The sequence below is a fragment of the Macrotis lagotis genome, chromosome X (genome assembly GCF_037893015.1).
Source record: "Macrotis lagotis isolate mMagLag1 chromosome X, bilby.v1.9.chrom.fasta, whole genome shotgun sequence".
In the NCBI taxonomy this organism is placed as follows: domain Eukaryota; kingdom Metazoa; phylum Chordata; class Mammalia; order Peramelemorphia; family Peramelidae; genus Macrotis; species Macrotis lagotis.
In genome coordinates, this window is record NC_133666.1 from 119,206,857 (window position 1) to 119,222,959 (window position 16,103).

Below are 16,103 nucleotides of genomic sequence, written 5' to 3' on the forward strand. Positions count from 1 at the left end.
AAATATTAAGTCATTGTTTATTTAATCTTGTGTTCTTCTGAAAGTTATATTGTTGATTGAGAAACATTATAAGATATTTTTGAATAATTAGATTGGGGTTATTGCATTTTGATCTGCTTTGTTATTAGGCCACTTCAAAATTGTGCTATCCTATATTTGAACTTAAATACCAGACTATACAAAGTGTCTGTCATATTCTTAGCAGAAAACTCTTGGAACTCACTATCAGAGATTGCAAGCTACCTGTATTTTAGTAGACATTTGGGACTCAAAGCATATGAAAGCTTAGTAATTTGTCTAGAACCGCAAGGCTACTAATACCTACCAGAGGCAGGATTTGATTGATCCCAGGTTGCCCAACACACTATTGATGATGCTATCTTTTAGATATAAAGAGTAATTTGAAAAGGAATCACCTGTAACTATAAAGAATTTTTCAAAAACAAAGACACAAAAAGATTACTCACTTACATATTAGGTAGTCTATATACCTGTTTTATCCCACAAGGATTCATTTTTTTCAGAAGAATTTTGGAAGCTGATCTTATTTTCTTTTAGTTTGCTCTATTATTTTTTGTTTTTATTCTTAAATGTCCATTTTTGCCACTCTTAAACTTCACTGTGACTGTATTCTTCACTTCTTTGAATTCCAGTCATTTTCAGTTTTTTTTTAGTGAAAAGTGGCATTTTAAAAAACTTCTTGCTTCCACTTTCTGGATTTGCCCAATTCCAGACTGTCTTATCCTAATGACAAAATGTCATAGAACCAGATTTCCTTATTTTGTTTTGCCTCTAACTTTTCTTTATGCCTTTTAATACATTGTTTTACAGTGCTATCTCCACATGATGTGCCAGCCCAAAATTCACTTGTAAGATTTTGGGAAATGTGTAAAACCACTAAATATCAAAATGGAATTTTCTGGAATTCTTCACCAGTGAGGAAGAAAATTAATGATCACTAATTTGTTTACTGTCTTTGGCCAAACTTTTTTTTTTGTGGAAGGGAGGATAATGATTTTACCTTTCTTTGTACCCCAGCACTAAGCTGGTACATTAAAATTTTGTTAACTGACTTTTTTTTTTGCAAGGCAAATGAGGTTAAGTGGCTTGCCCAAGGCCACCCAGCTAGGTAATTAGGTGGGATTTGAACTCAGGTACTCCTGGGCCGGTGCTCTATCCACTGCGCCACCTAGCTGCCCCTTAACTGACTTTTTGACTTCGAGAATTTTCTTTCTTGATTAACCTCCTACCTCTGAGATCATTCCTTTTCAGTATCCTTTACTAGTTCTTCTTTCCCTTAAACAAGGACTTTTTCTTTCTTCAATGTATTGTCTTAATTGGCAGTCTCATCTACTTTTATTACTTCATATATCATCTCTATGTAGCTGACTTGCAAATCTAGTTCTAGTCCCATCTTAGAGAACTCTAGTTTTGTGCTTGCAATATTGACTGGATATAGCTTTCTGGTGCTTATACTTGGCAAGAACCAAGTGGTTTTAATATTTAAATGAGATTTTATTTGTAAATTGTTTTCTATAGGTGGTGCTATTTTATTATTATTTCACACTTTATATGTAGATTGAACTTTCAACCATTGCTCAACATTGTCATAGCCTCTTTGCTTACATTCAGAATCTTAGGTTGCATTTTAAGAGAGAAAATATTTAGGACTGGTAAAATAATTATTTCACATGGAGATTATCAGTATTGCTAAACATTTAAAGGCCAGACTGGACTTGCATCAAAGGGTAGAACCAGGAACAATGGGTGAAAGTTGAAAAGTCACAAATTTAGGCCTTTAAGGAATCTTCCTTACACATCCTCTTCCCTGAAGCTTTTCTCAGTTACACCTAGCTCCAAAAGAGGGAGAGTAGTATAGACAGTTTATTTAGTGACTTGGGCCATAATACCAGATTACTTTCCCAAATGGCTACACCAATTCACAGCTCCACCTTGGGTTACTGTACTTCCAGGGACTTTGCACCTTTTTAACGTGGAATATAGTTAATTTGTACTTACTTATCTCCTTAATTACACAGTTAGGGATGTTACTGTTTTTCATTGTTTTCTTAATTCAGTGTTTATTGTAACTTCTTGATAGTGGTGCTACCAAGCTTAACAATCAACAACAATCAACAAACTATCAAATGTAGATAATCTCTTTACAGGGACCTTGGGTTACAGTGTGTACAGAAATATAGATATGGGGTAGTTTGAGGAAGGAAAGAAAACTAATCTTTGGGGGCTCTGGGATGTCTTTATGGAGGTTGTGCCTCCTCTGGTCTTTCTATTCCCAGTGCCTTACATTTTGCTAATAGTAAACATAGGGAAGGAATTTAAGAGATTATGACTTTTTCCCATTCAAAACCCCTATCTAACTTCCTTTGGTCCAACTTCCTTAGTGTTTCCCCGGTGAAGCTTCTTCCCTATAAACATTCCATATTGGTCCTGCTTTTCTGATGAAACTCTGACATAAAGCCAGTAAAAAGCCTAAACAATGTGAACTTTGCATCTTTCTGGCATGGTAGGTGCCATGAATGTTGCTATTTCCTGATGACTGACTGGCCAGGTATATTTTCTGATGGGAGTTAAGGGTGGGGGTATCTGTGTCCAGAGTAACTAGGTGCCCTTACATCCTTCTTTTATGTGTGTGTGTGTGTGTGTGTGTGTGTGTGTAGACACACACATATATGTATATTCTCTGTAAGTGCAAAGTAAACTCCCTCCTTTGATAAATTTTCAGTGACTCATGAGTACCTGATTTTGTTCCAATATCAAATCTGAACCTAGGTGGGTCGTGATTTTAGAGCTGTGCCTATAATACCAAAGTTGTACAGTTTTCCTCTTGTTATTTTGTAAATAAATTATTTTTAGATGTAGTTTTTGACCTGTCTTTCTTTGGATGTTTGTACAATATATCTAGGAGTGTGTGAAACTTGTACCCCCTATCTACACAGTATTTTATTATGCCTTAAACTTGACTGTGGTAAACATTTCTCTTCATCTCCTTCATCCCCAATTCCCAAAGCTGAACAATACTGATTGTTATACCTTCAGCATGAAGTTACATTTAGGTTGTCATTGATTATCTTTTTGTGCAAAGTCCTTTGATGGGTGATCTGGAAGATGCTAAGCTAAAATAGCACATAATTCTTTTCCTTGAGTTCACAACTCAGCTGTAAAGGAGACAAGAGAAAAGTCCTTTGGGACTATGGAGAGTGATAAGACAATTTTTGACATGGTGGTTTCTTAGAGTGGGTGGTATATGGGTTGGACTTAAAAAGTGAGCATAATTTCAGTAGATAGAGGTAATGGTGGAAGAGTGTTACAATAGGAGAGAATACAATAAAAAAGGGTGTAATGGTTGAAAAGTACATGACATATTTGGGGAAAGATGTCCCAAATTGCCCAGAATATAGGGCATAAGAAAGAGTGGGAGGAAATAAGATTAGAAAGGTATGTTGGCGTGGCTAGGTGGCGCAGTGAATAGAGCACTGGCCCTGGAGTCAAGAGTGCAAATCCAACCTCAGGCACTTAGTAATTACCTAGCTGTGTGGCCTTGGGCAAGCCACTTAACCCCATTGCCTTGCAAAAAAAACCTAAAAAATAAAAAGAAAAAGAAAGGTATGTTGCATTAGGATTGTGGAAGAACTTAAATGTCATTCTAAGAAGTTTGAGTTTTATCAAGTAGCTAATATAAGAGGAAAAGTTTGAGAAGGTAGTGATGTCAAGTTAGAATTTCCGTATGCTTTCAAAGACATTTTATTGAATTATAAGGCAGATGAACTCTGATCCTTTCTTCCCCATCATAGATAGATATACTGTCTTTGGTATCTCAGAAAGCTATAGTACTGAAGCATTATTAATGAACAAGTGATTGTTTTCTCTTCCCTCCTTAGAGAGCAGGGTTCATTTTTTTTTAAATCACTGTTTTTTTCTGTATTAACAAAAGTATCTGCTGCTTGCTATTATCACTACTTCTAATTAATTGATGACCCTATCAGTCTCTATTGATTTTCATTTTTATCTTTTCTTTTCCTCATTGCTTCTTACTTTATAGCTATAGCTTTCAAAATCAAGTCTAACCTTTTATAGAAATCTTGCTAATTAGAGTATTTCTTTCCTTCCACAAAAAGAATCGACCAGTCACAGATTGTGGGTCCTTTGATAATTCTTGGCTATATTTGTTGGAGGATATGTAAGGGGCTGTTCCTTCTCTCATATTTTTTTTAAATAGGTATGGATAGGTGGAATTAGTATTAATAACAGTTATCTTTCTGTAGGTTGGTGTCCAAATTAGATAAATTTTGACCATACTCAGCAGTTCTTTTCTCTTGCCAAAAGTGGATGCTGATGTACATGTTTAAGATAAAATCCTAGGTTTTAAGTTAAACAGTTTGTGAAAAGCCCTTGACTTCTTTTGGACAAATATACTACATTTTGCTACTTAGTTGCTACTATTTGTTTTGAAGTTTTAATATGTTGATTGAATTGTAATACTGAATCTGCCTTTAAATATTATGTCATGTTTTTTTTTAAAGTTGTAGATTTCCTCAGAAAGGGATGAATTTTGTGATTTGATTTGATTCCTCCTCTCTTCTTTCCCTGCACCCCAACTAAATAGGCATATTGGAATGAATTGTCTTTTTTTCCCCCCATGGCAGGTTCAGTGTCTGTGGTTACATATCTATAACTCGATTTCCTGATACAATCAAGCAGATCAATAAATACAAAGTTGTCATGACATCTCAGGGCAGGGAAAAGTCTTTGATCACAGCAGAGACTGATTCACGTGGAGAATTTTGTTTTAAAGCAAAATCAGGGAACTATAAAGTTCAGGTAAGATAAGAGAATTTTAATTTTACTTAAAAAAGAATAGAGATGAGGCATCTAGGTGGCGAAGTGGATAGAGCACCAGCCCTGGAGTCAGGAGTACCTGGTTTCAAATCCGATCTCAGACACTTAATAATTACCTAGCTGCGTGGCCTTCGGAAAGCCATTAAACCCCATTGCCTTGCAAAGCCCCCCCCCCCCCAAAATAGAGGAAACTCATAATTTTAAAAGGTCCAGTTAAGATCCTATTTTTGGAATACCCTCTTATAAACTTTGGAATGCCTTTACCTTCCAGCTTCTCAAAGATGACTTCCAACATTTTTGTTTTTCGTAAAGTAGAAATTCAACATGATTCTAATATATACCCTCAAATGCTAACTGAATTGCCACCCACTCCACAGTGTGTTATGTTTTTGAACCTTTATGTTATCGATTATGTTATTATTAGTAATCTATTTCTCTCAAACCTGGGATGATTGACAATCAATAGGAGAATATAATGAGAAATAAACATTGATTCTTTAAAGAATGGTTTTATTATGTGATTTTTTTTATGAGTTAAAGAGTAGAGACAATTTAATGTTTTTCAGGTAGAATAAGTTGTTAAATAATGAACACATTTCTGTCATTTAAGTTAGTATTTAAGATCATAGGTGAATATAGGTTGCTTATGAATGTGAACATAAATATAGGTTCCTTGAAAAGAATTTTTGTCATTTAAAATACATATTATGCTGGGCACAAACAAATGTATTTTATGACAAACTAGATTGCAATTTTATAATGTTGTTCTATGTATTTTTGTAGGTAGTTGTTCCTGAGGCAGAAACCAGAGCAGGACTTTCTTTGAAACCCAAAATGTTTCCTGTTGTTGTAAACAACAGGCCAGTGATGGATGTGACCTTTTCCCAGTTTTTGGCCTCAGTTTCAGGGAAAGTCTCTTGTTTGGGTAAGTTGTGAATTGAGAGTACAAATAGATAATTATGAAAAAACAAAAGGTATATGTGAAATTCTCTTCATAGAAGGGAGTATATTAGATTGGTCAGACAAATATAATAATAGTTCTTAGCAGTACCGTAATTAATACAAGGCAACTGGATTTTTGCTCCTGTATGATGAAATTTAAAGATCACTGTTGGGACATATTCCACTATCTTAGAAACAACTTAGCTTAGCACTTAGTTGGCAAGTTAGTTAAAGTAGGAAGATAGCAAATGGCAAATGCTTTCTCTCTCAGACTGCTGTTACCCAAGTGGAGAATCTACCTTTATGCTTCTGCCCCCTGAATTTATCTTAGTTCATTTTTAGGGTGTGCTTTATGAAACTTGCCTTAGGCTCGAAGTGTAAAGTTGGCTGTGAAAAATTCTGTGATTCCTATGGAGAGTTTTATAATGTTCTATTTTTCTTAATATATACTGAATAAAGTCTAGTAGTAAACCATCTAGAATAATTTTCCTAGGCATTTGTTCTCATCACCTTTGGCTCCCAGGGTATTTTGAAGTTATTGTCTCTGTCTTAATTTTTCAGAAAAGCTGTCTAATTTAGGAAGAGCTTGGCTTATGGTTTCCTTTGGGATCTCATTGTTTCACTCACAGTCTACTAGACTGGCATTTTGTATCTAGTGACTTGTTTGCTTAGTAGTGGATTAGAATAGAATGTAATATAAAGTTTAAAGAAACTCTTATACTAATTGCTTTTGAAGAATTAAATTGTCTTAAGTATTAGAGTAGAAATTTGATGAGAGAAACAAATGCTTTGGGTTTTTGAAACTTTAGCCTTTTGGGAATTTCTACTATATTTGACTTTTTTTGTTCTTGTTTTTGTTTTTGTTTTTTTGTAGATACCTGTGGTGACTTGCTGGTGACTTTGCAATCCATAAGTCGTCAGGGGGAGAAGCGTAGTCTACAACTGTCTGGCAAAGTCAACTCTATGACTTTTACTTTTGATAATGTGCTTCCTGGCAGATACAAAAGTAAGATGCATGTGAACTTTGTTGGGTTTAGTTAATATACCTTCTATTTTTTTGCCAATCTTAAGCTTTTGAAAGTTATGTTTGGGGAGCCAAGATGGCGACGAGAGGATCATATCTTAGCTACTCTTTTATAAAACTTCTAAACTAGGGACTCTAACTAAATTTTCTACAAACAGAATCCATAGAGGGACCCAGTGAAGCAGTTCTCCTACTCAACAAAAGAGCAGAAAGGCTCTGCTCCCTGGGGTTGGAGGGGTGGCCCACCAGAGCAAAAGAACTTCAGCCTCCTGGAGGCAGTCCCAGGGTGCTGGAAGCCATGGCTCACAGCAGCCGGGGAGTTTCCTGACCTATGCCCCGGGGTGCACCAGGCACAAATTGGGGGAACAGCGGGGGGGACCTCTGCCCAGAGTGAGCACATGAAGCCCAGCCCCCAGGGCACACAGCAAGCAGCTTGGCTGCAGCAGCCTAGATCCAGGAACCAGAAGCAGGAGCGCCCAGGGCATGAGCCCATTGAACCTAGGGAGGGGAGTGAAGAGGAAACTACCAAGCTCTGTCCTCTGCCCCTGGAACAAGACGCTGGGGTTCTGACCACATTCAGATCCTGATTGCAGTCTAGGCCCCCCCCCCCCAATAGAACAGCAGGGTTCCTCCCACCTCATCCCTGTGGCAGAGGGGGACGCTTATGGTCATTCACAGACCAGGAGGGAGGACAGAGCCTCACACACTGAGACCCTTGTGGGAGTGTCCCCAAAGCTCAGGAAGCACCCCAAAAACCAGGATCAGGCTAGGAAAATGAGTAAGCAGAGAAAAAAGGAACATCATTGAGAAATATATTGTTTATGATGCCAAGAAGGATCAAAACACTCAGTCTGAAGTTGAGGAAGCACAAGCTCCTGCATCTAAAGACTCCAAGAAAAAAACAGAAATTGGGCTTGGGCTATGACAGAGCTCAAAAAAGACTTTGAAAATCAAATGAGGGAGTTAGAAGAAAAACTGGGAAAAGAAAGGAGAGAGATGTAGGAAAAACATGAAAAAGAAGTCAGCAGTTTAGTCAAGGAGATTTCAAAAGAATGCTGAAGAAAATAACATGTTAAAAACCAGCATAGGTCAAATGGATAAAACAGTTCAAAAAGTTATTGAGGAGGATGCTTTAAAAAAGCAGAATGGGCCAGATGGAAAAAGAGATAAGAAAGCTCTCTGAGGAAAACAAATCCTTCAGGCAAACAGTAGAACTCAGGGAGATTGAATTTACCAGAAATCAGGACTCAATCCTTCAAAACCAAAAGAATGAAAAATTAGAAGAAAATGTGAAACATCTCATTGAAAAACAACTGATATGGAAAACAGACTTAGGAAAGATAATTTAAAAATTATGGGAATACCTGAAAATCATGGAAAACAGCCTTGACATCATTTTCAAAGAATTACTACAGGAAAATTTCCCCAATATCCTAGAAGCAGAGGGCAAAATAGAAATGGAGAGAATCCACAGATCGCCCCAAGAAAGAGATCCCAAAAAACCAACCCCCAGGAATATTATAGCCAAGTTCCAGAATTCTCAAGTCAAAGAGAAAATATTACAAGCAGCCAGAAGGACACAATTCAAATACCATGGAGCTGCAGTCAGGATCACACAGGACTTAGCAGCAACTACATTGGAAGCTCATGGGGCTTGGAATATAATATACTGGAAGGCAAAAGAGCTTGGAATGCAACCGAGAATCAACTACCCAGCAAAACTGAATGTCCTCTTCCAGGGAAAAAGATGGACTTTCAATGAACCAGGGGAATTTCAGTTGTTCCTGTTGGAATGGCCAGAGCTGAACAGAAGGTTTGATCTTCAGATACAGGACTCAGGTGAAGCATAGAGATTGGAGGAGAAGGGGAAAATATGAGGGACTTAATGATGATGAACTGCATGTATTCCTGCATAGAAAAATGACACTGATAATACTCCTATGAACCTTCTCATTTAATAGAGCAGGTAGAAGGAGCTTTTATAGATGAAGCATAGGAGAAAGCTGAATTTGAAGATAAAATATGGTGCAAAAATGGAGTCAATAGAAAAAGGGAAATGTAATGGGAGAAAGGAAAAGGAGAGGGGGAATAGGCCAAGATATTTCATATAATAAGATTTTTCTTTATTACAAAGAGCTGTTGCAATGATATCGAAGGGGGGAAGACAAGGGGGAATGAGGGAACCTTTGCTCTCATCAGAAGTGCCTAGGAGAGGAAACAACATATATACTCAATGGGGTATAGACATCTGAAGTAAGTAGGAGAGAGAGGGGGAAGGGGCGGGGATGTGAATGAAGGAGGAGAGGATGGATCATGGGGGGAAAGTGGTCAGATATAATGCATTTTCTTTTTTACTTCTTGCAAGTGTCTGGGATTGGATGGCCTGTCCGGGATCATAGGGCCAGGTGGATGCTGGGCCGCAGGGGTGGTTTGGGAACTCGGGGCCTCTTGGCCCCAGGACCAGGGATCTGTCTGCTGTGTCATTCAGCTACCCCACGGCAGAGTCAGTGAAAGGAGAGAGAAAATATAGTACATGGTAGTGGAGAAATATGAAAGGAGGGAGTTGTGATCATCAATGGCAACAGTGGAAAAATATGGAAGTAACTTTTGCGATGGACTTACCATAATGAATGTGATCCACCTGCAACAGAGTTGGTGGTGTTGGAACACAGACTGAAGCACATTTTTTATTATTATTATTATTATTATTATTTTGGGGGGTGTGCAGGGCAAATAGGGCTGGGTGGCCTGCCTGGGGCCACATAGCAGGGTGATTGTTGGGTGTCTGAGGCTGGATTCGGACCTGGATGCTCCTGGCTGAAGGGCCAGTGCTCTGTCTGCCACCTGGCCACCCCTACTATTATTACTATTTTATTTTATTTTAGGCCTTTTTTTTTTCTATTTTTGGTTTATGCAGGGCAGTGGGGTTGGGGTGGCTTGCATGTCACACAGCTGGGTGATTGTTGGGTGTACGGGGCCGGATATGGGCTTGGGTGCTCCTGGCTCCAGTGCTGGTGTTCCGTCCGCTATGCCACCTGGCCATACCTACAATTATCACTATTATTTTTGTAATTTTAATTTTAATTTTTTTCTCTCTCCTTTACTTTATCGCTGAAGTGAGTCTATATTTTTTGGGGGAGGGGATATTTTGTTTACTCTTAAACAAGAATATTTTATTAATGTATATAAAAACATTGTACAAAATGATAATAAATAAATATTAAATAAAAAAAGAAAGTTGTATTTGGTCTTTTAAAATATAATAATCCAGTTAGAGCTCAATACCTTTACTTATTTCATTCTTGTTCTTTGGTGCACCATGTATCATGCAGCATTAAAGAAAATATTGTCATGCCATGAATTGGTTGCCATCCTTATGTGGGATATCACATTCTTTACCTTTTGATAAGTCTGGACTTCATGCTATTTTATTTCCAAATAATAGAGGAAACAGTGGTAAAATAGTTTCATTGTTGTGTAAACATGGTTTTGATATTGGCTGCTTGGGATTTTTATCTTTTTTCAAAATAGTGTCCTGATAGTGTCCTGAAGAAGTACAGCGCATATTTTCCATTTTTATTAACTTCTCAGATCTGTGATTTCATTGATTCACTCTTTACAGAGATCACATGCCTTCCATATTTTAGTTAATTCTAGGTGACAGATCAGAACAGAGTCCCCAACTTTATGTCTAAAGAAATCTTTATGTTAACTTTCAAAGTTTTATAGGTTGCTAAGGCTAAAAAAGTCTATCACCTGGTATCTGGTTTCTCTGAACTTAGCTAGTCTGGTTTTTGTATATTATTCTATTTCTGGGCTCATACTTTGAAATCTTTTTGACTTGGTCTAGTTTGTATCCCATCAAGCATAGTGTTCGTACATCTGTCTCAAGAGGTATAATAAGTTTCCCCTCACATGAAGTCTTCAGGTGGGTTTATGAGGACATTCAGTGGAGTATGATATTAGGACTACGCTTTGTATTAGATAAGTTCAGATGTCTTCAATTCTGAGATTATCTGGTTTTTTTTTTTTTTGACATGCCAGAACTATCTATACCATAATGATTCAGCTAAGTAGGATTTTAATACAATTCAGTTAAAATTCATTGAAATTCTAACAGCCTGATTTTTTCTTTTAGTCAGACCAAGCCTGGTTTATTTCTTGCTTATTTTAAGGATAGAGGATCATCATTATTTTTTTGGCATTTTCCAAGAATTATAAATTCTTAGGAAGAAAGATAATTCATTAATATTATATATGGTATTGGCTGCCATGTGTTTTTTTTTCCTTTATTCAGTAAGTATCATGCACGAAGATTGGTGCTGGAAGAATAAAAGTCTAGAGGTGGAAGTTACAGAAGAGGATGCATCAGGAATTGAATTTAGGCAGACTGGCTATATGTTAAGATGTTCGCTTTCTCATGCAATTACCCTGGTATGTATGGGATGTGGGAGACAATCTTATTCAGAGTGGAAAGAGTAATGGACTAGAGTTGCTAAGAATTTTGTTTCTTAAGGCAAATTGCTTTGTGTCTCAATTTCATTGTCATTTTACTTACTTTTTACAGTTATTTTGAGAAACAATAATTAGGAAGCACCTGAAATTCCTTTGGGGAAAGATATTAATATTAATTTCAGATATAATTCCTTGTCCTGAGTCAATTCCTCCGTTTTGGTGAATGAGGTCACTAGATGGGAGACTTTTTCTAAGCAAGTTAAGGGGCAGCTGGTCACATAGTGGATAGAGCAGTGATTCTGGAGTTGGGAGGACCTGAGTTCAAATATGACCTCAGACATTTACTAACTGTGTAAATTTCTATAGCAAATTTAATTCTGTGTTCATTTTGTAAAGAGCAAGGATGTTAAAAAGGACTACATTGTGATGCTTTTGATGGGCCTTCGTTTTTGGACTAATGGATTTTGGCAAATCTGACTTCAACTAGGAAGATAATACTAAGATTGTCCTAATAAATTAGCTTCAATATTTTTGACACTAAAAGGTATTAGGTAACTGATACATGAAATAATGTAAATAGCTAGTTATACTACACTTTGCAGAAGTTGAGATAGGAAACTAGCATTCTTAAGTCATATATGTTTTTCAGACAACTTAGCTACACACTCAGAAATAGTTATAATTGTAGAAAAATAATAGTAATTATTATCTAACCAACAGGGATGCACAAGAATAGAAATTATTTTTCTGGGAGTCTGTACAGGTATTATATTTGAGTATGGCTCCTAAGTTCTTCATTGATACATAGGCATAATATAAAACACATTATCAATAGGTCTTGAACACAAAAGGTCTATATAAACATTACCAATTGTCTTAGGGTCTTTCGATTTCCTGGTAAATCATTGTGTTGTCCCTTAGGAATTCTATCAGGATGGAAATGGACCTGAGAATGTGGGAATTTATAATCTATCCAAAGGAGTAAACCGATTCTGTCTGTCAAAGCCTGGTAAGTTTAGAAGGATTGGTATTGCTACTAGTTAGAATTATTGAAACTCAAAAGAGAATGATCTGAAAGTCAACTTTCTTATTTTGTTTGTATTTTTATCATTCCTTCTAAAGGTTAACTGTACTGGTAATTGACTGATCAGTGTGGTAAGAGTAGTAACTTTGGTTACTCCTATTTTGGTTCAGGAACTAGTAACCAGGAAATTGTTTCTTGATGGTACAGATAAGAAAGAGTTTCCGCATGTTTTTATCCTTATACTCCTAAGTCAAGAAGGATATACTGTTAAAATTTTATACTACTATTGCAAAAGCATTTTCTCTGACTGTGCTTATTATAAATACATTTTCTAAGATAGAAAAACTTCGTGAAAGATATCACAAGTACAAATTTATATTTGGAAGTTGAGAAAAGGAGTTTTAAAAGTTGAAATTTGTTTTTAAACCAACCTTTTGGCTCTTCTTTTGCATGTCTGAGAGCTATTCCTATACTAGATTAAGTTGTTAAATTATAGAAAATTAAAAGTATGTTACTGAACTATTTAAATTGTTTGAGTCATTGGGAATACTAGTTAGATGAGGGGAAGATGCTTACTTTGGTATTTCTAGTTCTATTAACAAATCTGTAGTATTTCGAAATTAGAGATGCTAACTCTGGATTTAATATGCTGTCTCAGAAATAGACTATTTTATCTAAAAATACTTTCTTGTGTTCAAAGGTGTGTACAAAGTGACCCCACGATCTTGTCATCGATTTGAACATGGATATTATACTTATGATACGTAAGCTTAACTTATTAAATACTTAATAGTTTGCAGGCATATTTCTTTTACAAGAAAACATGTGCTTTAATCTGCAATCTAAATCTAAACTCTGTCTAGAACATCAGTTGACCATTTCATTGATGAGAGTTGCTAAGTCTTCCAAAGTTGATTGTTGTTCATTTGTGTCTGACTCCTTAATGACTCCATTTGGTGTTATTTTGGCAAAGATATGAAGTGATTTGCCATCAGCCCGTTTTAATAGATGAGGAAACTGAGGGAAATAGGAGAGTTGCGCTAGAGTCAAAGAGGTAGACCCAATTTGAACTCAGGAAGATGAATTTTCTTGACTCCAGACTCAATACTGTATCTACTACCTAGCTGTCTTCTAAGTTGATTATATCTTTACACTACCTGGCTGTCTTATTATATCTTTGCAATGCTGTAGTTATTATAATCTTGTTATCCTGCTTCATTTTGCATCATTTCATAGATTTTTCCTGAAACCGTTCCCTTTATCATTTCTTTAGGATAGTAGTATCCTGTCACATTCATTAATATAACTTGTTCTACCATCAATCGATGGGGAAAGGTTTCCAATTCTTTGCCATTACAAAAAAAAACTGCTATGAATAGTTTTCTCTATATAAGTCCTTTCTTTCTTTGATCTATTTGGCATGTAGTTATATTAGCCGTATTGCTAGCTTAAAGGGTACGTATAGTTTAACAACTTTTAGGAATAATTACAAATTGTTTCCCAGAAAAGTTAGACTAATTCACAACTCTACCAATAGTGTATCAATGAACTTACCCCTGCCCCCACAGTTCTTCCAGCATTGTTGTTTTTTGTTTTTGTCATTCTGATGGGTATGAGGTGGTACCTTAGTCATGTTTTAATTTTCATTCTTCCAATTATTAGTGATATAGAGCATTTTTTTTCATATGGCTGTTGATAGCTTGGATTTCTTTCTCTCAAAAATTACTTATTCACTTCTTTTGACTCTTTAGCAGTTTAGGAAACTGTTCTTTTTCTTGTAAAATCTCTGCAAATCTTAGAAATGAGACCTTTATCAGATAGAAGGAATGTACAAGCATATCTTAAGAAGATAATGAACCTTGGTTCTCTGTTTCTGTTGGGAATAGAAGGAATTGTTTTATTTGTAGCAGGAAGAATTTAAATCATATCAAGATTTTTCTGATAAAGAATATAAAACATTAATATATATTACTGAGAAAATATATGATTTATCTTTTTTACCCAGAGTTTAAGAAAAAGGTAGAAAAGCCTACTGGGTATGGCTTAAATGCAGGCTTTTCTTCCTGAGTTCAGATCTGGTCTCAGATACTTACTAGCTCTTTGACTCTAGGGAACTCTCCTTTTTGCTTCAGTTTCCTCATCTATAAAATGAACTGGAGAGGGAAATGACAAATAAACTAGAGAACTTTTTAATATCTGTTCAATTCATGTCTAAAAATTCATTGGGGAAGATTTCTCAACTCTTTCTGGGTTTCTGGGGCTGAAAGAATTTTTGTTTAGAATGCAAGGCAAATGGGCTTAAGTGACTTGCCCATGGTTACACAGATATATAATTATTAAATGTCTGAAGTCCGATTTGAATTCAGTTCCTCCTGACCTCAGGACTGGTGCTCTATCCACCTAGCCTTGAATGCTTTTTATTTTTGCAATAATATTTCACTTAGAAATATTTTATTTCAGAACAAAATAAACCAACAAGATAAGAAAGGACAGCTAAGAAGGATTATTGGAAATAGGTTATTAAGAAGGCTTATTGGAAATGGGTTATTCCTTTGGGAGTTACTAGGTGTTACCATTTAACTCAACTCTTCTTTTTGGTTTACAGGTCTTCTCCCAGTATCCTGACGCTAACAGCCATTCGTCACCATGTTCTTGGAACTATCACCACTGATAAATTACTGGATGTTACTGTGACCATTAAGTAAGGCTAATGTGGAGTTGAGTGGTTGGAAAAGGAGAAGTTGAGTCTTATAGTTAAAGAAATTTGGAGCTGGAAGGGACCTTTAGAGATAATACTATAAAATCATTTTTATAAATTTTGTAAATTTATAAATAAAATTTTATAAATGACAAGGTTAATGCCTAGTGAACTTAAATGATTTGTTATCTAAAATCACAAGTAGCTAGTGGCATATTGGAACTCAGGTTTCTACCTTTTATATACATTGTTCTACTATTCCACTTCTAAATTGCATTTTTCAGTGATTTGTGTCTTAAGTTTCTTCTTGAACTCTCCTCATGCATCAAATTATGCAGTGTTTTCATTCATCTTGAGTTCAACTTTTAGGGCAGACTATTTGCTTAATTTTGCTTCCTTTAAACCATTTTTTATCTTTTTTTTTTTGCAAGGCAGTGGGGTTAAGTGCCTTGCGCAAGGCCATTCAGCTAGGTTATTAAGTGTCTGGGGCCAGTTTTGAACTCAGGTCCTCCTGACTCCAGGGCTGGTACTCTATGCACTATATATAGTGAGGATGAACATTCCTGGCTAAGGAAAGTTTACGAAAACTGCATTTTACCTCAAGTTATGTCTACTATATATGTTATTAGAAAGGGACCTTTGCTTTATCTGCTGTCAAAATAATTGCACATAGGCAGTCAGGGTTTTTGTGCTGATTGTCTTAAATATCTGCAATTCATTATTTCCTTACCTCTTCCTCTTGGAATCCTTCATTTCCTCTGAGCTACATGAAGGGCTACATGAAGTCATTCTTTATTTCCTTTCACCTTCCATCTAATTTTTACTTCCTTCACAAATTATCTTGTTTATATTTTATATCCATAATTATATATTTTGAAATATACTTATTGTCTGCCCAGATTAAATTATAAGTTTTTTGAGAGGAGGGACATAATCACTTTTCTTTATATTTCCCAGTACCTAGCATAGTTTCTGGTATATATAGTAGGTGCTTAATAAATTCTTTTTGATTGATTGAAATCGTAGTTCTGGTCAGCCATCCTAGCTGCTTCTGACTTAGCCAAGAATTAAAATTTACAGAAGCACTGTCCATAAGGAATCTG

At 36.0% G+C, this 16,103-nt stretch overlaps 1 protein-coding gene across 2 annotated transcripts in view; it reads left to right on the top strand.

Moving 5' to 3' along the window:
* Nucleotides 1-16,103, top strand: part of LOC141502463 (BOS complex subunit NOMO1) — a 49,400-nt gene that overhangs the window by 13,753 nt on the left and 19,544 nt on the right. For both annotated transcript variants that reach the window (XM_074207220.1, XM_074207221.1), the window contains exons 12-18: nucleotides 4,665-4,839; nucleotides 5,641-5,782; nucleotides 6,674-6,805; nucleotides 11,121-11,257; nucleotides 12,200-12,287; nucleotides 13,003-13,066; nucleotides 14,908-15,003. In XM_074207220.1, coding sequence (XP_074063321.1) covers nucleotides 4,665-4,839; nucleotides 5,641-5,782; nucleotides 6,674-6,805; nucleotides 11,121-11,257; nucleotides 12,200-12,287; nucleotides 13,003-13,066; nucleotides 14,908-15,003 — 834 coding nt within the window. The remainder of the gene's footprint in view (nucleotides 1-4,664; nucleotides 4,840-5,640; nucleotides 5,783-6,673; nucleotides 6,806-11,120; nucleotides 11,258-12,199; nucleotides 12,288-13,002; nucleotides 13,067-14,907; nucleotides 15,004-16,103) is intronic.